This window comes from Corapipo altera, unplaced genomic scaffold (assembly GCF_003945725.1).
Source record: "Corapipo altera isolate COAL_440 unplaced genomic scaffold, ASM394572v1 224, whole genome shotgun sequence".
In the NCBI taxonomy this organism is placed as follows: Eukaryota; Metazoa; Chordata; class Aves; order Passeriformes; family Pipridae; genus Corapipo; species Corapipo altera.
In genome coordinates, this window is record NW_020884959.1 from 1,949,482 (window position 1) to 1,970,915 (window position 21,434).

At 38.2% G+C, this 21,434-nt stretch overlaps 1 protein-coding gene across 2 annotated transcripts; it reads left to right on the forward strand.

Moving 5' to 3' along the window:
• Positions 1-236: 236 nt before the first annotated feature.
• On the forward strand, positions 237-20,590 carry ZNF507 (zinc finger protein 507). Of its 2 annotated transcripts, XM_027663893.1 has the most exons (7): positions 237-320; positions 2,984-5,112; positions 6,247-6,352; positions 10,764-10,878; positions 13,228-13,332; positions 16,488-16,622; positions 16,750-20,590. In XM_027663893.1, exons 2-7 carry the CDS (start codon positions 2,989-2,991, stop codon positions 17,111-17,113), a joined length of 2,949 nt encoding a protein of 982 aa, XP_027519694.1. In that variant the 5' UTR covers positions 237-320; positions 2,984-2,988; the 3' UTR covers positions 17,114-20,590. The 2 variants fall into 2 exon arrangements, with proteins under 2 accessions (XP_027519694.1, XP_027519695.1); XM_027663894.1 differs by lacking the exon at positions 13,228-13,332.
• Positions 20,591-21,434: the final 844 nt, after the last annotated feature.

Consider the following 21,434-nt stretch of genomic DNA (forward strand, 5'->3'; position numbering starts at 1 on the left):
CATTGTCACACACACCAGGGCTATGACACTCCAGTGACTGCGTCACACTCTGGCAGTGTCACACACACCACGGCTGTGACACTCTGGTGGCTGGCAGTGACACTCTGGTAGCGTCTCACACACCAGGGCTGTTGCACACACCGGCATGGTGTCACACAGCGTCCCTGTCACCCACACCGGGGCTGTGACAACCCCCGTCTCCATGGCAACGGGAGGCGGCGCTGACGCGGCGGCAGCGCCCACCCGCCGGTCACCTGACGCGGGCCCGCGGGTCACGTGATCCGGTCTCCATCGTCGCCATCTTGAAGCGGTGGCCGGAGGTGAGGAAAAACGGGATTTTTCCCCATTAATCCCGGTCAAAGCCGGGCGAGAATGGCCCGGTCCTGCGGGAAGCGGCGGCGGGCGGGCGGCGGCGAGCGGGTGGCAAGCAGGGCGCGATGCGCGGCGGCGGGCGAGCCGGCCCCGGGACGACGCGGCGTTGCCCATGTGCGGAGCCGCGGGCGGCAGCGGCTCCCGGCGGAACCGGCCCCGGGCCGGGGTCGCCTCCATTCCCTCCCCTCCCTTCCCTTCTCACCGCCTCGCCTCTCCTGTGGCCAGCTCCCCGCTGCAGCGGCGGCCGCTGCTCCGCCGATGGAGCCGCGGCGGCGGCACCTACTCGATGTAACGCGGGGCGGCTTTATACGGATCTCCCCGGAGGGGAGGGCGGCGGTCGGGCCCGGCCCGCGGGAGGGTGGCCCGACCGGTGCAGTTTCCCTGCCCTCGGGAGCCGCGATGCGATCGGAGCGGCCTCTCCGGGTCAGGTGGTTGTGCAAAGCGTGGTTTGGCTTTTCCAGCCCCGGAGGCGTTTTGCCCTGGCTGGGTCCTGCTGCCCGAGTGGGCGTTTTCCTCCGGTCTGGATCTTCCCCTCCGGGCCCCTTTGTCAGCCCCATACCCCCTGTTTTAAGTCCTGTGTAGGTCGTGTCAAGGGTACGTGCTGGCACAGGCACTTGCCAGGCTGAAGTTTTATGCCTTGGGAGATTGAATCATCTGTACTGAAAACACTAAATTCCACATAATTTGTGTACAGATCTTATAGTCCCTCTAAAAAAAAAGTCTGCAGTAGTAAGCATTAAAGTCAGTCCAAACAGTGATGTAACACATATATATATGTGGTATATATACGTATATACCATAGTTATGCATCTGATAACTTTGATTAGCTGAGAGCATCCCAAATCAATGCATCTTTCTCTTTGCATTTTTGACATAGCAACACTATATGGCAGCATATTCCTTTTATGGTTTTTCTAGAGGATTTCCTCTTAGTTTTTATGCTGCTCTCAGATGAAAAAGGTAGGGGAAATATTTGCCTATTTAGCATCACTTAACAAAGTTTTAAAAGGACCAAGTGTAATTTAAAGTAGTAGTATAAAGTCCTTATAATTTCCTTAACTCGTCAAAGTGAAAATATATCAAGTAGACATTATTCCTTTGAGCACTTCATTAAATCTCTTTCAGAGGGAAAAGCACATTTGTTCACTTTTCATAATGGTTTCTAAACATGTTACAGCCAGTACGAAACAAACAGCAAAGTGTTATTGTGTAAATGAATAGGGTGATTTTCAAATGATAGTTTTCAACTTGAAATATTTAACATGAGGTGCAAATGACACTAAAAAACTAACATAGCTTATATCCATAGTTCTGATGATAACCTGAGTTCTAAGTTGAATGGCAAATAAAGGTAACTTGAGTAGTTCTGCCTGGAATTTTTCTGTAGTGGAAAACATACAACACAGAACCCACTCTGGTAGGTCTGTGCATTATACTGCTGTGTAGTAAATCCATAAGCAGAAAAAAGTGGATTTTATAGGTCTGTAGGACCAGTTCTGGAAGTTCTGGTTTGGCCTCTGCATCTTTCTTGAAAAAAAAAAAAAATCCACATGAAAGAATTTGGCATACATTTTCAAGGATGACTGATAAATATCTATAATCTTTATGATCTCAGTTTTATATATAGTATATTAAAAATGTATAAAATATATATGTGTGTGTGTAGTGGCACTTGAATAGGTTATTTATAGACATTTTTTCAGGAGTAAATTTTACTGTAAGACTTTCTGTCCAGTTCCTTCACACCCCCCTACAGCTCTGCCCACATCACAAGATGTAGATCTAAATATTGTGGCCTCTAATTTAACCTTCAACAGTACCACATTATTGCCTATGGTTTATGGTTTGACATGTTTAAAGGAAGTGTAAGTGGAAATAGTTACTGCCTATAGCTTTCCCTCAAAACAGAAAAGAATTGCTCTTTTCAACTTCAGTACCAATTTATTTTCCCTACAATTAAGGAATTGTAGAAAAAGCTACAATTAGTAGGTTTTCTAGAAAAAAGACATTTATAATGAGTAGTATGATCTGACATTTGAATGATCTTTAAAATAGTCACAGCTAAATGACTAATGCAAGTAAATGCCAGAATTGTTTTCTTCTCCTAACATTTGAAGGAAAAAAATTGCTTGTTTTTGTAAATTACATTGTTGCAAATTGTCACTTCCTTTAGGAAACATCAGTGTATCAAAGTATGTTAGGAATGCATTTTCATATCATACCATGGTTTTTAGACATAAATATGTGAGGGACTATTGATTGGTATTTAAGTGTTTAACATTCAAATGTGCAGATCTTGTAAAGAAAAAGAGAATAGCTGTAACACTGTTAATCATCAGCTTATACTTAAAAATACTTATGTTGCCCTTGTACAACTTGGAGGCAGGCTGTTAGAGGCTCTCTTGGAATTATGCTGTCCAGCTGTATTGGATAGTATCCATGAAATGTCCTCAGCATCCTTGGCTATTTCTGTAGCCATCCTGAAAGTTTTCCTTAAGTTGGTGGCATTAGGCTTCCATATTTAGTAGAGAGAGAAATCTAAATAATACTAGGTTGTCTTTTTATTACTGTGCATGTATAAATGTTAACTTTTTACAAACCTTTCTCCCAGGTATTATGGAAGAAGGAAGCACTGTTGCAGTATTGGTGCCAAATATTGGGGAGCAGGAAGCTGTGCTGATTTCGGAGACAGTCATTGGCCCAACACTTCAGAACAGCGAAGATCAGAGAAAATGTAAAACTGATCCACTCATCCATGTTATCCAGAAACTGAGCAAAATAGTTGAAAGTGAAAAGTCACAAAGATGCCTTTTGATAGGGAAGAAACGTTCCCATCCCGATGCTCCTGCGCAGTCCTTGGACGCAGAGGATCTTTGTGAAATCCCAGCTAAAGCAATTGAGCTGTCAGTGATTGCTACTAAAAAGACTGAAGAGTTACAAGCAGATTATTTTGTGACTGAATGTCTTCCACAAAGCAAAAAAAAAGTGACGTGCTACCAGTGTAGTCTCTGTAAATTTCTATCACCTTCGCTCTTAACACTACAAGAACATATCAAACAACACGGGCAGAAAAATGAGGTGATATTAATGTGCTCAGAATGTCATTTTGCTTCCAAGAGCCAAGAAGAGCTTGAATCCCACTTCCAAAATTACCACGAGAACGGTGGTAAAAACAGCATCCAGACAAAAGCGCAGCAGTGCGTAAATGTCACCAGTTCATTCCTGCAGGGGCCGGTGGAAGGAAGTGTCAAATCAGGGACTGATCAGACAGGAAATGTGGAATGTAAAGATGGAAGTCAGTCTGCTCCTGTGCCCGAGGTGGGCAGGAGGAAGTGGTACACGTACGAGCAGTATGGCATGTACCGGTGTCTCATCTGCCGCTACACGTGTGGCCAGCAAAGGATGCTCAAAACACACGCCTGGAAACACGCCGGGGAGGTCGACTGCTCCTACCCCATCTTTGAGGAGGAAAATGAAACTGCCAGCTTGTCAGAGACAGTTGTAACTCACACACCTCACAGCGTGGATACAGTTGTCCTTTCTTTGGAAAACAATGAACTCGATATCCACAGTGAACCTTCTCTTCAGCTTCAGATTTGCAATTCTGAGCAACTGTCGTGTAAGTCACCCATAGGAACAAATGGAAAAGAGGAGGAGATATTAACTGAGTCTGTGGTGCATTCTCCTACTACAGAGGTTGTAGAGGAGACTGTATCAGACACAGAACCGGACAATATGATTACTGACAGCCTGCTGTCATCAGCACAGAAAATCATCAATTGTAGTCCAAACAAAAAGGGTCACGTTAATGTAATAGTAGAGCGTTTGCCAGGTGCTGAAGAAAGTGTCTTACAAAAGCCATTCTTGATGAACACTGACATTGACACAGAAAAAAAATTAATCTCTGAGGAGTCCCACGTTACCTGTGAAGAACCTGAAGTTTATCGTTCAGATGAAATTCAGGAAGTAATAATAGAATGGAATAATACTGAGAAGAAAGATAATGAATTAAGCCCTAATAAAAATGTAACAGCTGATGAAAATGTGCCTCCTGCACGAAGGAGGACAAATTCAGAGTCTTTACGGCTGCACTCCTTAGCAGCAGAAGCTCTTGTTACAATGCCCATCAGAGCTGCAGAACTGACACGGTCCAGCTTCAGGGCTCTGACTGGGGAAGATGCTGTGGATGCAGGTGCAGGACAGGGAGGAGCTGATGGCCCATGTGTGGCTCATTCTAAAGTGGTATCCTCACTTAAGGATCCTTCAGAGGAGTTTAGTGGCTTAAACCAAAGTGAATGTGCAATAGTGGAGATAAAGAAAGACAGGCCAGAGTTATCAGAAGCCCCAATTAAAATGGGCATCAGCATGTCACTGCTGACCGTCATCGAAAAACTGAAGGAGAGGACAGACCAGAACGCTTCTGATGACGACATTCTGAAAGAACTGCAAGACAACGCCCAATGCCAAAATGCCAGTGATGTGAATATCCCTGGAAGTAACCTGGTGGAATACATCCCCAACGTGGAGCGGCCCTACCGCTGCCGCCTGTGCCACTACAGCAGCGGCAACAAGGGCTACATCAAACAGCACCTGCGGGTGCACCGCCAGCGCCAGCCCTACCAGTGCCCCATCTGCGAGCACATCGCTGGCAACAGCAAGGACCTGGAGAGCCACATGATCAACCACTGCAAAACCAGGATGTACCAGTGCAAGCAGTGTGAGGAATCTTTCCATTACAAGGTAAAGTTCTTTCCTGTGCCTGCCTGTAATAGCTGAATAACCTAATTTGCTACTTTTTTAATAATCGGTGATCCCTCTCTCTAACTTAATTCAGTCTGACATCCTGGCTTCGTTGTAATTACAATTAGGGATACTGCCAGCAATATACAAATCAGCTGTAATTATTCTGGGTTACCCACTGAAATAAATTTGCTTCCTCATTTAAGTTATTTTCCTGAGAATCATCTTATGGACATAATAACATCATGTTGTTTCTCTGCCCACATGTAACAACTACAGGAGGAAATGAAACTATCAGACAACTTTATAGCTGAAACTTCAAAAGAATGTTCAAACATGTCTGCCAGTTGTGAGTGTGCAAATGTAATCATGGCATTTGGGAGTACCATGAGACACACTGAAGCAGAAACCATTTTCTTTGTTTCTCTGTTGTTGTGTTGGTCTGGATGTTCTGTAGAACTTAGGTTTGAAAGATTACATACCAGAGCAGAATAATATACTTCTGCCATTTTCCTAATTGCTATTTCAAGCATCAGTGCTGGTGAGTGTGTCCCTGTGTACTCAGCCCAGTACTCAGGAATATGGAATAGATTGCATCAGTATCAAGCTCTACAGCTGAACCTCCTGTAGGCAATCCTATCCCATATTTACTGTCATTTGCACTTAGTTTGAAAAAATATACAGGTAGGGTAGCAAAAGGCTCTCTCTTCCCTCCCTTCCCCAGGCAAGCAGAAACAGGACCAACGTATTAAGTCACAAGGCAATACAAAAATTGAGTTAATTTTTACATAAGCTCTAACCTCTAATCTAATACTGCTTTGGGAGTATAATAATTTTGGAGGAAGAACAGTGGCCAGTTGTCTGTGGGAATGAGGGAAGAAGGAAATCTGTTTTCTAAATGAACACAAATCATAGAATGCTCTCGGTCATTGTCATCAATCCTTTATGTTACTAATCCATGATATTTGTTTTATTTCTAGTAAAATTACCTAAGGGATAATCTGTATATATGTTAACATTTTATAACAGTTGTCATTAAAACTTGAGTAACAATGTCACAGATGATTGCAGCATTTCAAGTGATCACTGTATGTTTGTAGTGTGTATTTAAACATGGGAAACCCTTTTTTTCAGAGCCAACTGCGAAATCACGAAAGAGAACAACACAGTCTTCCAGAAATCTTTTCAACAGCTACATCTAACAAGCTCATAGTTTCCAATGAAGTTGATGACAGAGAAGGTACTGTGTATATTTACACCTGAAATTACAAAAAGTCATTCATAACATTACTTCTGTTTGCTGTATTTGTTTCAACGTCTCCTTCACGCTGAAATGTTTTCATGCCTGATCATAACCTTCAATGTGTGTTTTTCAGTGTAAAAAATTTACCATAGTCAGTCTTGAGGTAGCATTAATTGTTAGGTAAGATGGTTTTAGCCCCTGTAATTGACCCTTGTATTTCTTGTGAAACACAAATGGTACAGAGTATTACTCTGAATTTTTTCCTTCCTTGAGCAGCTACAGTATTTTTCAAATCACCTACAGTAAACAAAAGAAAGCCTTTTTTTTTAAAGTCACCATGGTAATGTAGTTTGCTGTCAGCATATACATACAATTCCATCCCTTCTGTGTTTAGAAATTTCTGTTTAATTATGGTAATGTCCAAAATGAGTAATTTCTTTTAGCCCTAGAGAGGCAAATGTAAGGCATTCTAAGTATGCAACCTGTATCTGTAATAGTTGCCAAGGTAACAGTAGGTATGGATTTTCATAGAATCACAGAATATTAAGGGTTGGAAGGGACTTCAAAGCTCATCTTATTCCAACCCCTGCCATGGGCAGGGACACCTTCACTAGACCAGGTTGCTCAGATGTCTGTTTAACTGTGTATCTGCTTATAATGTAATAGTGTTTGTTTTAAAAACAACAGCAAAAAAAAAAACCAAACCCTTGATGTGTTAAGGTAATCAGGGAAAAAAATAACTGAATTCTGTAGGAGAAAATGTGGCCTTAAAATCCTGTGAGTATCCTGGAGACCCAGTATTTGTCACTGCAATGTAAATGCATCCTCTTCTCTGGTGAGTTACCCTTAGTGAAAATATTTACAGCATTTTTATTTTGAAGGCAATACTGTAATTATTAATACTTTGAAATTTTAGAGCACTGTGGAAAAATACTAGTAATTATATAGTCTCTGAACAACTGTGAGCTGAAGTATTTCTATTTTGTGCACATAGCTCTTTTCTGTCCTAACTGTGCTCTCTTGTTTGTTTAGACAGCAAAATGTGCACTGTAATAGTACTTAGGTTGCAGTAGAAATTTCTGGGTTCCACTCTCTCCTCTACAGCTGGTCAGTGAGTGCAAAAGTTATTGAAATTAATGCAACTCCTTGTGAGAAAAGGGACTAACCAGCATGAGCCAGGGGGGATGGCTTGAACCAGCAGTGCTTTTCCAAAGCAACATGGTCCATGTCAGAATAGACTGAGATCCATAACTTTTGCCTTCTGTTTTCTTAGCTCACACTCTTTTTCTGGCTTTCAGTATAGGAGTTAGAAAGTTAAAAGCTAATTACCTTATCAGCCTCAGGTAGAATGACCCTTCCCAGCTCCTTTTTGCTCTCATCAATGCAGAAGGCATTTAAATTCAGGAAGTTGATCTGCAGTGCTTAGTACACCTAAGCCTGAGAGAGCCATCTGAAGTCAGGAGAAAACAGGAAGATGGCTGAGGAGAGTCTGCTGGTAGTGAGAACATTTCCCATTAAGTACTGGGTTTTTTATTTCAGAAGCAATAGCATAAATATTTTAATGGAAGTGATAGGAAATAAAACATTGTTAGTTTAGCTGGTTACAGCTTGGACTATTACTTCTGACAATGTTTTTTTTCCTGTAAACCAGTATTCTTAAAGATGTCATGATACAGGAATATAACTATCTTGCAATCTGAAACATGTCAGATTTTGGGAAATACTGTACCTTTGTAGCTGAAGTCCTGTTAATGTGACTGAAAATCAACTGGACTATCTGCTTTTGAAATTAGTATGTTTTAATGAAGTTGTTTTACCATCTGTATCCTGATCTTGTAACTAAACTTCCATGAAAGAGGAGCCCCTGTTTGAAAAATCTGCCTGCTTTTAATGTAATTCAGAGATTTTTTAAAAATATTTTTTACTCATTATTATCTTATCCAAGTGTTACAACCATGCACTTTAATTGATTGTTTACCCTACATGAAATTAAGTAATGTGGCTTGAATGAAAAGAGTTCTCCTTTTAAACTTTTATTAACTCATACTGTGGAATGCTTAAATTATTTCAGAACCAATTTATAATCAAATTGCAACACCACTGCAGTACAGCAATCTCTTGTCAAACAGATGTCATCCCTATAAAGCGACACAAAACAAAGAAGTTTATGGCATAGCATCTGTTTATGTGAAAGATGCCTGAGCTGGAACAGTTTCACTTCTTGTTTATGAAATAGTTAGTCCTAAAAGTCTCTTTATCCATCATGGTTGTACAATAAATTAAAGGGGAGCATTATGACACTGCATATGATCAGATTGTAAATGTCTAATAATGAAGGAATAGGGTAATAAGCAGCGTTACAGGAGCACCTGTTACTGCTGCTACAACAAAGATCTGTCATTTCCATGTTCACTTTTAAGATACCTGATATTCTCTATCCAGAAAGCAAAAGAGGCCCCAAACCCACAAGAAATAAGCCAGTGAAGGGGTTGAGGGACATGACTGCTATTTTGTAACAGCAAGGGATTATTTGATGTATTATAATTTATGTGCATCTTGTTGAAGGAATAAATACAAAGTAGTGATTGGTATAAATAATTGCTCCTAAGTGTGTGCTACTGGGTGTGAGCCACAGAGAACTATGCCATAGCTAATATGTTTGCATAATGCTTTAAAAATCTCATTAGACACTGTTTGTTTTAAGCTGCCTGCCCAATAAAATACCAAATTCATAACAGAAAATGCATTTGGAAGCAGTTATTCTAAAACTGCAGAATTTAAGATGGAAAACCCATTCAAGTGGAGCATGGAATAGCTTCACACAGCCCCTGCTCTCCCATGGATCTGCAGCCCAGTGAGTGTCCTCGATTCATTTGAGGTCTTCTACATACATGTGCTTTCATAAAAAATTAATTGTAGAAATATAAGTTCCAAGCATATAATTAAGATTGTTTTGATAATTTACATTAAAGGAAAACCAAAACTAATACATTTGACTAGATGAGCATATTGTAGGAAAAATTCCAATATATTTTGCCCTAAGGTTGACTTGCAAAGAGTGCCTGTTATATATTATTTCCATATTATTTCTTATAAGAATGCCAGAAGAGTGAGCACTGTGTCATGTTTTAAAGTGAAAAATAGGAAATATATTTTCTGTTATCTTGGTGCACACAGAATTATTCAAATTTTATTTCAGACTGTCTTTGTATTCAGATTGCTATTTTATTTTATGTGATATACTGTATATTCTTCATAATAGCCCTCTGGGGTTATCAGCCCTACCTAATTACTTTGCATCTTGAACCAAAAGTGCTGAATTTTGGGGTGCAAGTTTAATTAATGGTAATTTTTTCCTTTCTACTTCAGTTAGCTGTGTGACTGTATCCCTCAGGACAATATTTCTAAGACTTTTTTTTGACATAATTCAATGCCTACCTGTGGGGAAAAAGAAATGTCTCCTTAAAATTAGAGTTTTACTGTAAAGATTCTCAGTTGCTGTTTTGATAATGAAAAGACTCAGTCTAAAAAAAAAAATTGCATGAAGTGCTGCATGATGGGCTGGAATGGGAAAATTACCTGCATAAAAATACCATCCCTCTTCCCAAATGTTAATACCTTAACCCAAACCAGTTCCATTATTCAGTGAGGGAGCAGGAACAGGGCTGTTTTAAGTCTACACACTTACATCTCAAAAAATATTCCAGCTGTGCACTTGTGGGCACACATTTTCCTGTGTTAAAGGAGTCATTACCCTTTGTCTCTGCAACCATTAATTTTTCAAGAGTCTTTTTCATTCTGGAAAGAAAAAATGATTTTTGTTACAATTGCTTTTTAGTAATTTGGAGAAGTTCCAAATTATTTATTAAGACATCTGGTCAGTATCTATTTTTTTTTATCATCTCATATCCTTCAGAGAGTGTGAGTATATATGGATGATGAAGAGGATTTAGAGGGTTTGGGAGGCCTTTTGCTTTGGTTTTCTGTGTCTGCCAGTTTGAAACTCTTCCTTTCTCAATCCCCATCTTTTCCTTTGATTTGATGCATTCTACAAAGCAGTGAAACTGCTGGGTTCAGCAGTTCCCACATTTCATCACCTTTTGCTGTAAGACAGGATTTTACCCAACTGCAGGAAGAAGGGAAGTGTGCACATAAAGAATGTGTTTTCCTAAAATGTTAATAATTCCAGTAAATGGCAGGGCTAACGCAGAACAGCATGGTAAAATAAACCATACTTTATTATTTCTATGTCCGTTGCCTGTTTAATACTTTAAAAGCATTAAACATTCAAAACTATTACTCTAAAATGTTAATTCATGTTTCATAACCCAATTGTGATGAAATTCTCATCTGAGAACTTACAATGCTGGATGCAACTCTCTAAAATAACGGATTTTGTTTCATATAGGAAATAAGTCTTCAGTTCAGAAGCTGTACAGGTGTGATGTATGTGACTACACAAGCACAACCTACGTTGGTGTACGAAATCACAGGCGAATTCATAACTCTGATAAGCCATACAGGTAAGTGTCTCAATTATTGCCAGCCTCTGACAAGGTTACTGAATTGCTCATGCAATTTTGAAGACATTGCTAAAGAAGTGCAATTACATAATTCTACTGCAGATTTGAAGGAGCCACACTTGCTGGTTGACTCAAACCATGTAATTAAGATTTGCTAATTTTTCCAGAATGTACCTTTTGCTGTAGCAGTCTATTGCTGGTTTTCAGTTTGAAGCATTCACATGTGGAAATGGAAATAATTACATTGTAATATTGGACTTCAGCCAACAGCAATAAGACATTTCTCAAAATCCTTGCATGCTTAAGTTCATTTTGGATTTGCTTTGTTGCAAAATGTTCTTCTTTGTCATATTACTGCTTTATACAGTGGCTACTACAGAGTGTGGCAAAATTCTGCCCTTTATGTTGTTGCCAGACCCCTCATCTTTTTCACAGGTTTCAAACAATATTACCACACTCACTTAGGATCAGATTTTATGAACTTTCTACAAGGGTATCATATGGATTTATATAGAAACTTGGATATCTAAAATCATGTGTAATACTGTAGCTCAGGTCCCCAGCAAAAAACTAAATCCTGCACTTTTCTATTGGTTGCTGCATAAATTCCTGCAAATTCAATCTGTGCTCATTCAGTGTGGATCTCTGTCCCTCTCTAGTGGCTAGAAAATAGATCAGACTTAATAGGCTTTTTAAGCTGATGTACTTCTGTCTTTTTAATACAAGTTCTGGAAACTCAACACCTTGAAATGCTGAGCTCAGCCAGGGACTTTCTCTTTTGGATAAACAAACCCAGGAGACATGTTGTATTTTGATTTGTTCATTATAATGATATCCCAGAACACCAGCAAAAATTTGCAAGATGTTTGCTCAGAGAGCAAACGTGGAATACAAACAGATTGTTTTTCTCCTCAGTATCTTCCCTCTTGCCATTATTTATGACTTGGTGAGGTTGGAACAGCAGATACTGCAGAGTGCCTTGTACGTGGTAGTTTTCCAATTGGTGTTAGTTGGCCTGTTTTGATTTAGGAACCCTTGGAAATTTTCCATTGGTGATACAAACTGCTGCATACTAAATATAAACTACTGATGTGGCTTCCTTTTCTTACTATTTTTTCATAATCTCCTTAGACAAATTTGGAAAAACTGGCAGGGTATTCAAGCAACAGCCTAAAATCCGTAATGATCCAGGATTTATGGTATTTCTCCTTCTGAAACATGTATTCCTCAAGCCCTCCACAGTATCAAATAGCAACCTGTTTTATTTATGCCATTTTTAGAGCTGTAAACATATTTTATAATTTGACAAAAATTGCTGGAAATTAAGCTATACAGCCTCAAATGATGTGTTTTGGTAGATTTAATACCTTCTGGATTTTAATACTGCACAATTAAATCCTTTCAAAAATAAAGTGAGTATTCTCAGGCAAAGTATCCTGCAGTCTTAAACTGTTCCACACTATAGACCAAACTTCATAAATGTAAGACATTGTACCATTAAAAAAAAAAACAAACCAACAACTCTAGTCCTAACAAATATATAGGAGTTTCAGTTGAGCTTGATGGTTTCCACTTAAATATGTTCTATACAGGAAGATCATGTGGTACTATATTGATATTCATGAATAGCATAGAATTTGTGCAATACTTTGAGATCCAAATCTGTGGATTTAAATCTAAATTCAGACTGGTTTATGTATTGTTTTTATACAAAGATATTGCATCAGAAGTAAGAAAAAAACCCCCAACATAATTTGGACAGTGTGATCAGACACACTTGTCTGAGGGCACTTGAAGCTAAACGTGTTGATCTTGTCACTGATTTCTACTTCAGCTTTAATGCCCTGAAACTTAGACATTTCATTACTAAATATATAGTTTGACTTGTAAAATGGCATGAGAAACATTGCTGTTGCATTAAGTAGAACACATATTCTGGAGGAACAAGGCTCATGTCTAAATCCAGTCTGTCCCCTGTAGCTCTTAGGGTCACATTGTGCCTTTGCTCAGCACAGCCAGGTAACTTGGATCAGGGCAGCATCCCATCACTGCATCCTCCTCCCCCTTACACTTCGTGGTGCTTGCCCATATCAGGAGGGGTACACAAGACAGGTGTCAGGAAGGAACATAGTCCCCATGCCCAGGGATTGCTGCTGAAAGGTGGAGGCATTTTTGGGCTGCAAAAGATTCTCACTGCCCAATAATTACAGGTCAGCATCATCACTTTGACTTGTGTAAATATTGTTAGCCTTGAACTGTAATCTTTCTAGGTACCTTTGCTTTCACATGTTTTCAGAATAGTGTTAGCAGTTAATTGTCAGATTAGTTCACTTCTTGTTGTCTCTTCAGGTGTCGAGTCTGTGACTTCGCCACCACAAATATGAATAGCTTGAAATGCCATATGAGGCGGCACCCCCAGGAGCATCAGGCAGTGCAGCTAATGGAACAGTACAAGTATGTAACGGCTCTCATTTGGCAAAAAGCTGTCATAGTACTCATTTTGTTATGTTAAGAAACAAAGCAGTGTTTAGATTCTATTATCCTCCCTTCTAGACTCATTCTTTGTTCCAGAAAGTTGTTTGGGGTTGGCTTTTTTTTGAGGGAGAGATTTGCCCTGGCATTTCCAGGCGGTGTTTGTGCTGGCTGATTAAACATGTCCACGGCTTCCCTCTGCTGCAGCATTCAGTTTTTTCTTCCCAGAATGTGGTGGTTCCATATAAACTGCCTATTGCAAGTAGTTTCTGGACCGTGTTAATTACCAAAGCATGCCTGGAATTGTTTGGGAGGATGCATGTGCCAAAACCATGTCGTGGCACTTCTAATATTTAACATTATAGATGGGTAAATTCCAGTATCCAGGAATGTTCTCTGGCTTTGTTTAATATCCTAGTCTAAGCACAGCCTTTGCATATACATGCTAGTTAGAATCCAGTTACCTAGTTAAGAATTAGTATGAATAGTCATTATATTTAAGTGATGAGTGTCCTTTACAGTTTGTCAATAGGTGTGTGTGGTTTATATATATATGAGAAAGTTGGCACAAATATGTGTAATTGTCTACTACTAATTTCCAACAAAAAAGCTGGGAAAGGAAAGAAACTCAGGAATATTCTGCACACTTCTTAGTGGGAGATTTTAAAGGCAATAGGGAGAATGCAAATAAAGCACATTCACATCAAGGTTTCTTCTCAAGAAAAGCTGCTTCTACAACTCAAAAGTCCTTCCACTGCCTTTTCCCCTAAAATGTTCCAAGAAGCATTAAGTTCTATTTGTTCTGCTGTCATACTTCACACAGTATTGCTGAGTGCTCTTACTGTTATCAGAGATTACTGAAACCCTCCACACTTTGGTCCGTGCATCCCCAAGTCTATCAAAAGCTCCACGATAATTGTTTCCTTGGTAGATCAATTTAGGATACACTTGAATAATAAAGTTTAATAATTCAGCATAAGTCAACCTGTAGGGCAGATCATGCTATGGAACTGAAAGGCTTCTACTACTGAACTCAAAGGTAAATAATTTTGTCTCTCTGAGAATGTGTTGCATATACTGTAACTATATTTTTTAAGTATATGATCATTAACTGTAGTGCATCATGCTAAAATTGTTGGAGTTTTTGTGTCTCATTTGAACTTTACACTAAAGTAGTCAACAGTATTTGGCAATATTCTCACAGTATTCTTAGCAAAGTAAATCTTATTAGTAAGTAAATAAGTGTAAATTAATGAGTAAATTAATTAACTAAGTTAACATACTTCAAAAAATAAGAGAGTAATTAAAAGGAGATAAAAACAAACACTGGACTGCGGCTTCATTCACTGTGTTACCAACCCACTGATCAAGCTGTGTTAGTGGCACAGAAAAATCATATGTATAATAAGACTAATGGATACATGTGCACACAGAATGGAATTAAGATTATTTGTTGAACTTTGTGTTTTGCAAAAAAAAAAAAAATTATTTTGGCCTAATTTTATCTGTAAATTAACTATAAGGTCTGCCTTTTATCTTATGTTTAATGATTTATTTTTTAACAGCCTCATTAGAGACACTAAGATTCTCAATCTGAGAATGAACTGGCCTATCTTTGAAAGCATCTATTTTCTTTGTAAGGCTTCAAATTAGAAGGAAAAGAGAAAAATAGGATATTACATTCCAAATCAAGTAATAGAGAAAAGTGAGCTAGAAGGACATGCCTGTTGTTCCCCAGCAGGACAGAATTATCTTGCTACATAAGCAAGGTAATGTACCATGCCTTCACCCAACTTGGGAGATTTTTGCTGTTCTCTGCAATCTTCTGCTGAGCAGAAATAGTTTCCTATATATGATTATTTGCAGGGCATTTAAGGAGTATATTCTACTGTCGTTAAGAGAAGTTATAAAACCTTACTGAATTGTAGTGTATAACATGTTTTTGCGTAGGCCTTCTTATGTTTCCAGGTTATACTTCTGAAAAGGTCTTAAAAGTTTACAAAATCTGACTAGTATGGTAGTAATTTTAACAGACTCATCATAGTGTACCTACTGGGATCACATTGCTTGAGCAGAAAACATCATTGAGGAATGAAATCCTTTCCTAGCTATAATTTATTAGCACAAGGTCACCTTTGATTGCTTCTGGCTTTTTCCGTGTAATTTGTGAAACTAAAAACTTCCAAAGTAGCAGGGAGCTGAGCAAAGGAGCTTCTCTTGACTATGTGTGAGGTTCTGCTGTGGAGTGATGTCATGCACTCATCTCCTTTATGCTGAGGTGACTTATTTATCATCTTAGGAAACATTAAAAAAAAATCCTCTGTTCTATGTTCATATATGAAAAAGTTAATATGGGATTTGATCAGTTTGGTGTTATTTGCAGCCAGAAATATACACTACATCTCCCTGTAAATAGGATTTATTCTTCAAGGTTTTGTTCTTTACTGTATAAGACAGTGTTTTGCAGGGAAATAGAGAATAATCTGGAGGTACCCAAGCTGATAGAAAAGTCTACGGAGAAAATGGTCACCTGTCTGATTCTTGAGCTGTGAATATGTTCAGAATCTGACTGGACACTGTCCTCAGTAACCTGCTGTAGCTGATCCTGCTCGAGGCAGGTGCACTGGACTAGGTGATCTCAAGAGGTCTCTTCCAATTTCAAGAGCTCTGTGATCCTTAAATAAACTAATACATGCTACAGCAGCAAAGACTTTATTACTTCAATTGACATTATTACACAGCTCCTGCTTGGTTCAGAGCAATGGCAAAGAGAGCTCACTACCTGCCTGCCAGATCCCACACACCAACACATGCCCTCTTTCTGCAGTCATCAGAAATACTGCATTTTTGCAGTGTTTAAGCCATTTTAACAGACCAAACAGATAAGATTTTAATTCAGTTGTTTAAGAAATCAGAAAAATCAGACTTAAAAATTCTCAGGCCCTAAAACTAGTCTTATATTTCAGGATGGAACTTTGCAAACTAATGTGGCCTAGTTATGAAACTGAAAATGGGGACCAGGAAGAAGATTCAAGTGGATCTCTTTGCTCATCCTTTTGAAAGAACTAATCCATTACTAAACTAATAAAATTTAACTTCTAAATGTTTCTCTTTTTCCTTCTCCATTTTTCCCCTAGATGTTCTCTCTGTGGATATGTATGTAGCCATCCTCCATCCCTGAAGTCCCACATGTGGAAACATGCAAGTGACCAAAACTATAACTATGAACAAGTGAACAAGGCCATTAATGATGCCATATCACAAAGCAGTAGGTATGTCTGATTTGCTGTCAAGCTCTATCATCTAGAATTTTCCTAAGACCCAACCAAAATAAACTTCCTATTAAAAAGCAACAACTGTACATTTTGATATCTGTTTTGTTTTTTCCTATTATTCCAGGTTTCAAGGACAGCTCACTGACAAAACCTTACTAGAAGGCACAGATGAAAGTACAGTACCTATACTAGGAAGTTCAGACAACTTGGTGTCTTTTACAGAGTCTATCAACCAGACAACAAATGAAATTTCAGGTTCTGATGAGAATGAAAAACCTAACTTGATGAATACCTCATGCAGTTTAGAAAAGAACTCCACTCTACCCCATCTTGGCACAGAATACTGTGTTCTTCTCTTCTGCTGCTGCATTTGTGGGTTTGAGTCTACTAACAAAGAAAACCTGCTGGATCATATGAAAGAACATGAGGGTGAAATCATAAACATCATCCTAAATAAGGACCACACCACGACTCAAAATACAAACTAGGTGAAGCAGTAAGTTAAGAGGATTTCCTAGAGTGAATATTTTCTTGCTTTGCTAATTTTTGCCTGAGAAACTTGCTAAAGAGAAGAATTGCTAGCAAAACTTGATTTCCCATGCTGAGTCCTTGTTTCAGTAGGAGTACAATATTTTAACCAGGGACTGATGAATCATTTAAGAGATAAATATAATGAGTGATGAATAGAATGATCCATTTGAACCTGTTATTTCTTTATATGGTGCCAAGAATGTAGGATTGTTGGTTTTTCTTCTTTTCTTGTCAGTTACTCATCAGTAATAATGCATTAGTACAGTACATTAAAACCCAAAGGTGTGAAAGCTTTGTATCATTGAAAAGCTTTTCTCTTCCTCCCTCTTTGTTGTTTTCCAAGTAATTCAGCAAAGAACTTTTTTTGAAACTGGCAACACACCAGATAAAAATTTCACAATATGATCTCATAAACCCCACTGAATTCTGGAAGGTAGAGCAGCAGAAGTTAAAGGGCCTAGAAGCATTTTGCTAATAATTTTATTGGATCTTCACAAAAAAACTGATATTTTTCCAACTCATAGTGTGTAAAATATCCTTTATAATAATGACCTGTTGTTTCATAATGTTTTTTTTCTTGACACATTCAGCAGAACTGTTTAAAAAAACCAACCTTGTAATGTCATTTGCCATTTGTGGTGATTACTTTGCAGTATATATGAGCAATGTTTTTAATGAGAACAAGATATGAATAATAATTGCCACTAAGTGATGTAGATTCCAAAAGATGTAGGTGAGCACAAATTGGGATTTTGATAAATGCCTACATGCTTTGGCAATCTTTGAAATCCCACTGAGTGGCTAAGTTTCCCCTGTGTCTGTCAGAGCTGTAAATGTAGAAATAATGAGCTGAAAGATAACCTTCCTGTAGAAAATCTTATTTAAAAAAAAAAAAAGGCAAACAATGTCTTAAGCCAAAACTGCATCCAGTCACTTATAGAATAAATTTTACTGCATCTAGTATGGATTCATAAAGGGAATTAGAGATTACTTTGTTTTCTAAGAAACACATAGAAATCTCTCCCTCTTAAAACCTTTAGCTTCTACAATTACAGTGTGGGGGGTTTTTTGGTTTGTTGTTTGCAGTCCAAGACATTCATCTGTGTTTCAGTTTGGGATATTATTACACTGGTTAGTTACCTGGCAACTTTGCTGAGGTTATTTATAAAGTTGGCTACTTCACTTGTTTGAAATACATATATCAATCAAGTGAAGTAGTAGCACTTCCAAAGAAGCCCTTTAGCAGCCAGATTTAAACTTTCTAATTCTGGCAGGTCTTCCTGCCTTTAGTGAATGGCAGATGCACAGCAGCATGTCTAGTTCCCGACATGGGGGTGCAGTTGCCTGGTTTTTAGTAGCTCATGACTCAAAAAGTTACTTACTCTTAGCAAATCAGTGGTTTATGGTTCCTTTATTTATACATTTCTGCTCTCAGAAATCAGCTCCAGCTGTAAATCTGAGAGGGTGGCACGTGTAGTGTCTGTCTGTTGTGTTATCACTGACTGAAGTGGCGACCAGGAAAAGAAAACAAAAGGTCTTTGTACAGCCTCATGAAGCAGCACAAGATGTAAAGGCCAGGGTAAAAGCACTAAGACCTCAAGTACATTTAATGATATTTGTTTTCATGAGATTTCCTCAATTTGACCTTTTCTTAAGGTTAAATAGCTATTATTTTGTTTATAAATTAGAAAGGAGAAAGTACACATTTTACTTTAAAAATTGGTCAGGATATAAGGTCAAAGCATTTTTGTGTTCAGATATTTGAGACATTTTAAATACATATGTGAAGTATACAGTATTTTTAGTTAAAAGTTATTTTTTGTATTCCTACAGATGGATTTTACATTTGAAAAAGCACGATTTATTTACACTATCTCAAATTCAATTAGAGATAGTAAACTTCTAGTGGGATATTCATATTGTCTTACATCAATATTTTACCTCCAGTATAGAACTCATTGAAAAATCCTACATTATCTGGAATACATCTTAACTTTCTCATTCAGAGATCCCATTTGTTGGAAAAATTAAAGGACAGCAAGATCCGTAGTAATGCTAAACTACCAGTCAGTATTCACAGAAACAATATTTACCACGTTGTTGTTTTTGTGTAAAGGGATAATTATTTTCAAGTTGCTCAGCTAGTGAAAGATAAAAGTGAAAAACTTGCATTCATAAGCTAAGAAGGAGATGACAGTGAACCAGGACTTAAAAAGTGATTAACCTTGAATCAAAATGAACAGCTTTGGTGTCTGTGGAAGCCACACTTGCAGCACTGTGTGCAGTGCACCAGGAATCAGTGTCATGGCATTACTGAGCAGGACATGTCTATTCTCAGTTCTTTGCCATCTTATTGCTTTTTTCTTTTTGACCACGTGTTCCTATAAAATAGTAGAAAGCTACTTGCCACTAAAAACCATTGTCAGTCCTAACAAATGCCAACAAAGAATTCTTTCCCACATACAGAGGTTTATTTTTTTTTTAGCTGTCTCCATGCTGCTTGCTTTTAGTTACCCACTCAATTCCCATGGACTCTGTCAGAAGTTCTGCATGTAGTCATAGACTTAGTTTTTCTGAAAGCAAATTGTTCCTCAGGTTATCTGCTTTCAAAAGCCCGTGGTTGGCTTGGCTGCATGTTTTGGAAGGGGGTTTAAGTGCATTTCCAAGTCACAAACACTGGGGTTTTCCCCTTCCTTTAAGCTTTTAAAATATTCTTGGATCTTTGGTCACAGCACTGTCAGGTGATCAGCTACTCACGTGCTGTTTGTTTAAATTAGATTTTATTCTGTGATATGAACTGTAACTTGCAGCTTTGTTTTAAATGCCTATACTTCCACTAAAGAGCAAACTTCATTCAGACTGGGCTGTACTGAAAAATATTTGCATATTTCATCTTCCTGACTTATGCTTGGAAAAATAGAGTGGGATTCAGTCAGAGTTATTGTATTTTCCTCTTTCATAAGCACTTATTTAATCATTTGAAGAAATGTACAGTTGGTGCTCAAAGTAACATTTGTTAAGATATATTTAATAGAAATTTACATTTGCATTTGATATTCATGGACATGGGTACATGTATTTTTTTAAGAAAAAGGTATTGTAACACTATGGCACTGCTTTTATAGCCAAAGTATAAAAAAATTTAGAAAACTGACATGTAAAGACTGCAGTTAATTCTGATACTGTATCTTATTAAATAGGATGAGTTTTGTTTTATAAAGTTATCCAGCACATTAAGCTGCATGCCTTAAGCTCTCTCTAGGATTGTGTTCCTGATAGACAACTGTTTGGAACTATGAAGCAAAGTCTGTAGTACTACTTTAACTACCTTCTGGAATACTGTACAATGTTAGAATAATTTATTTTGCTTTACAGGAGTTTGTCACGTATTGACTTTAATATTGTATTTTGGTAATAAACTTTTTTTTGTTAAATGCTTTAGTCACTTTTATTTGATCTGTATGAAATATGAATATGGAAAATTCAAACACTGAGCCAATGTTTAGAGAGAGGGGGATCTGTTTAAATCAAAAAGTATTTCAAATACTTTACTGCCATTTCTCACCCTTGTGTCAAGTTATTACAGTTTTAATACTGTTAATACAAGTTTTATCAAAGTAACTGTGGTGATGAAATATGAGACTGTTAAAGTCAAAATACTTGTAAGTCTGCATGCAGTGAGGATGGGACAATGCTGAAGGACAGAACTGGAATTTCAGAATTCACAATGAAGCTAGTGGGAGTTTTTTCCCTAATTTAAATAGACTGAAAGCCTTGCACAGCTTTTTTCAGGTAAGTGATTGATCTTTGCTTATCCATCACATCAGCCAAAACATATATTGCAACCTAATTTTAAATATACAGCATATTTCTTGGCCTTGCTGGAGCTTTTCTTCCCATCTTTTTCAGGGGGACAAGAAAAGTCTAATTCAGTTGCAATTTCTGGAGAGAAAAGAGAGAGCATGGCCAGAGTACCTATTGCTGATATCAGCATGGTTTATATTTACATAAACAGGCAAACTTTTCTTGTTATTGCCATTTTCTTGTTATTATTATTATGGCCCTGGGCCACATACGTTGAAATAAAAGGTGGAAAACTAAAACTGGGTTTAAATGCAATGCTGCAGATGCTGTGTCGTGCAGCTTTGTCACATTTCCTCTAATGCAAAACCTGGGGAAAAAAGGTGTCTGTAGTAAGATGTGGCATCCAGGTATTATCCTATTGACTGGGCTAAAATACCTTCCTCACTTCAGCTTAATAAAGCATGAGAGCCCCAT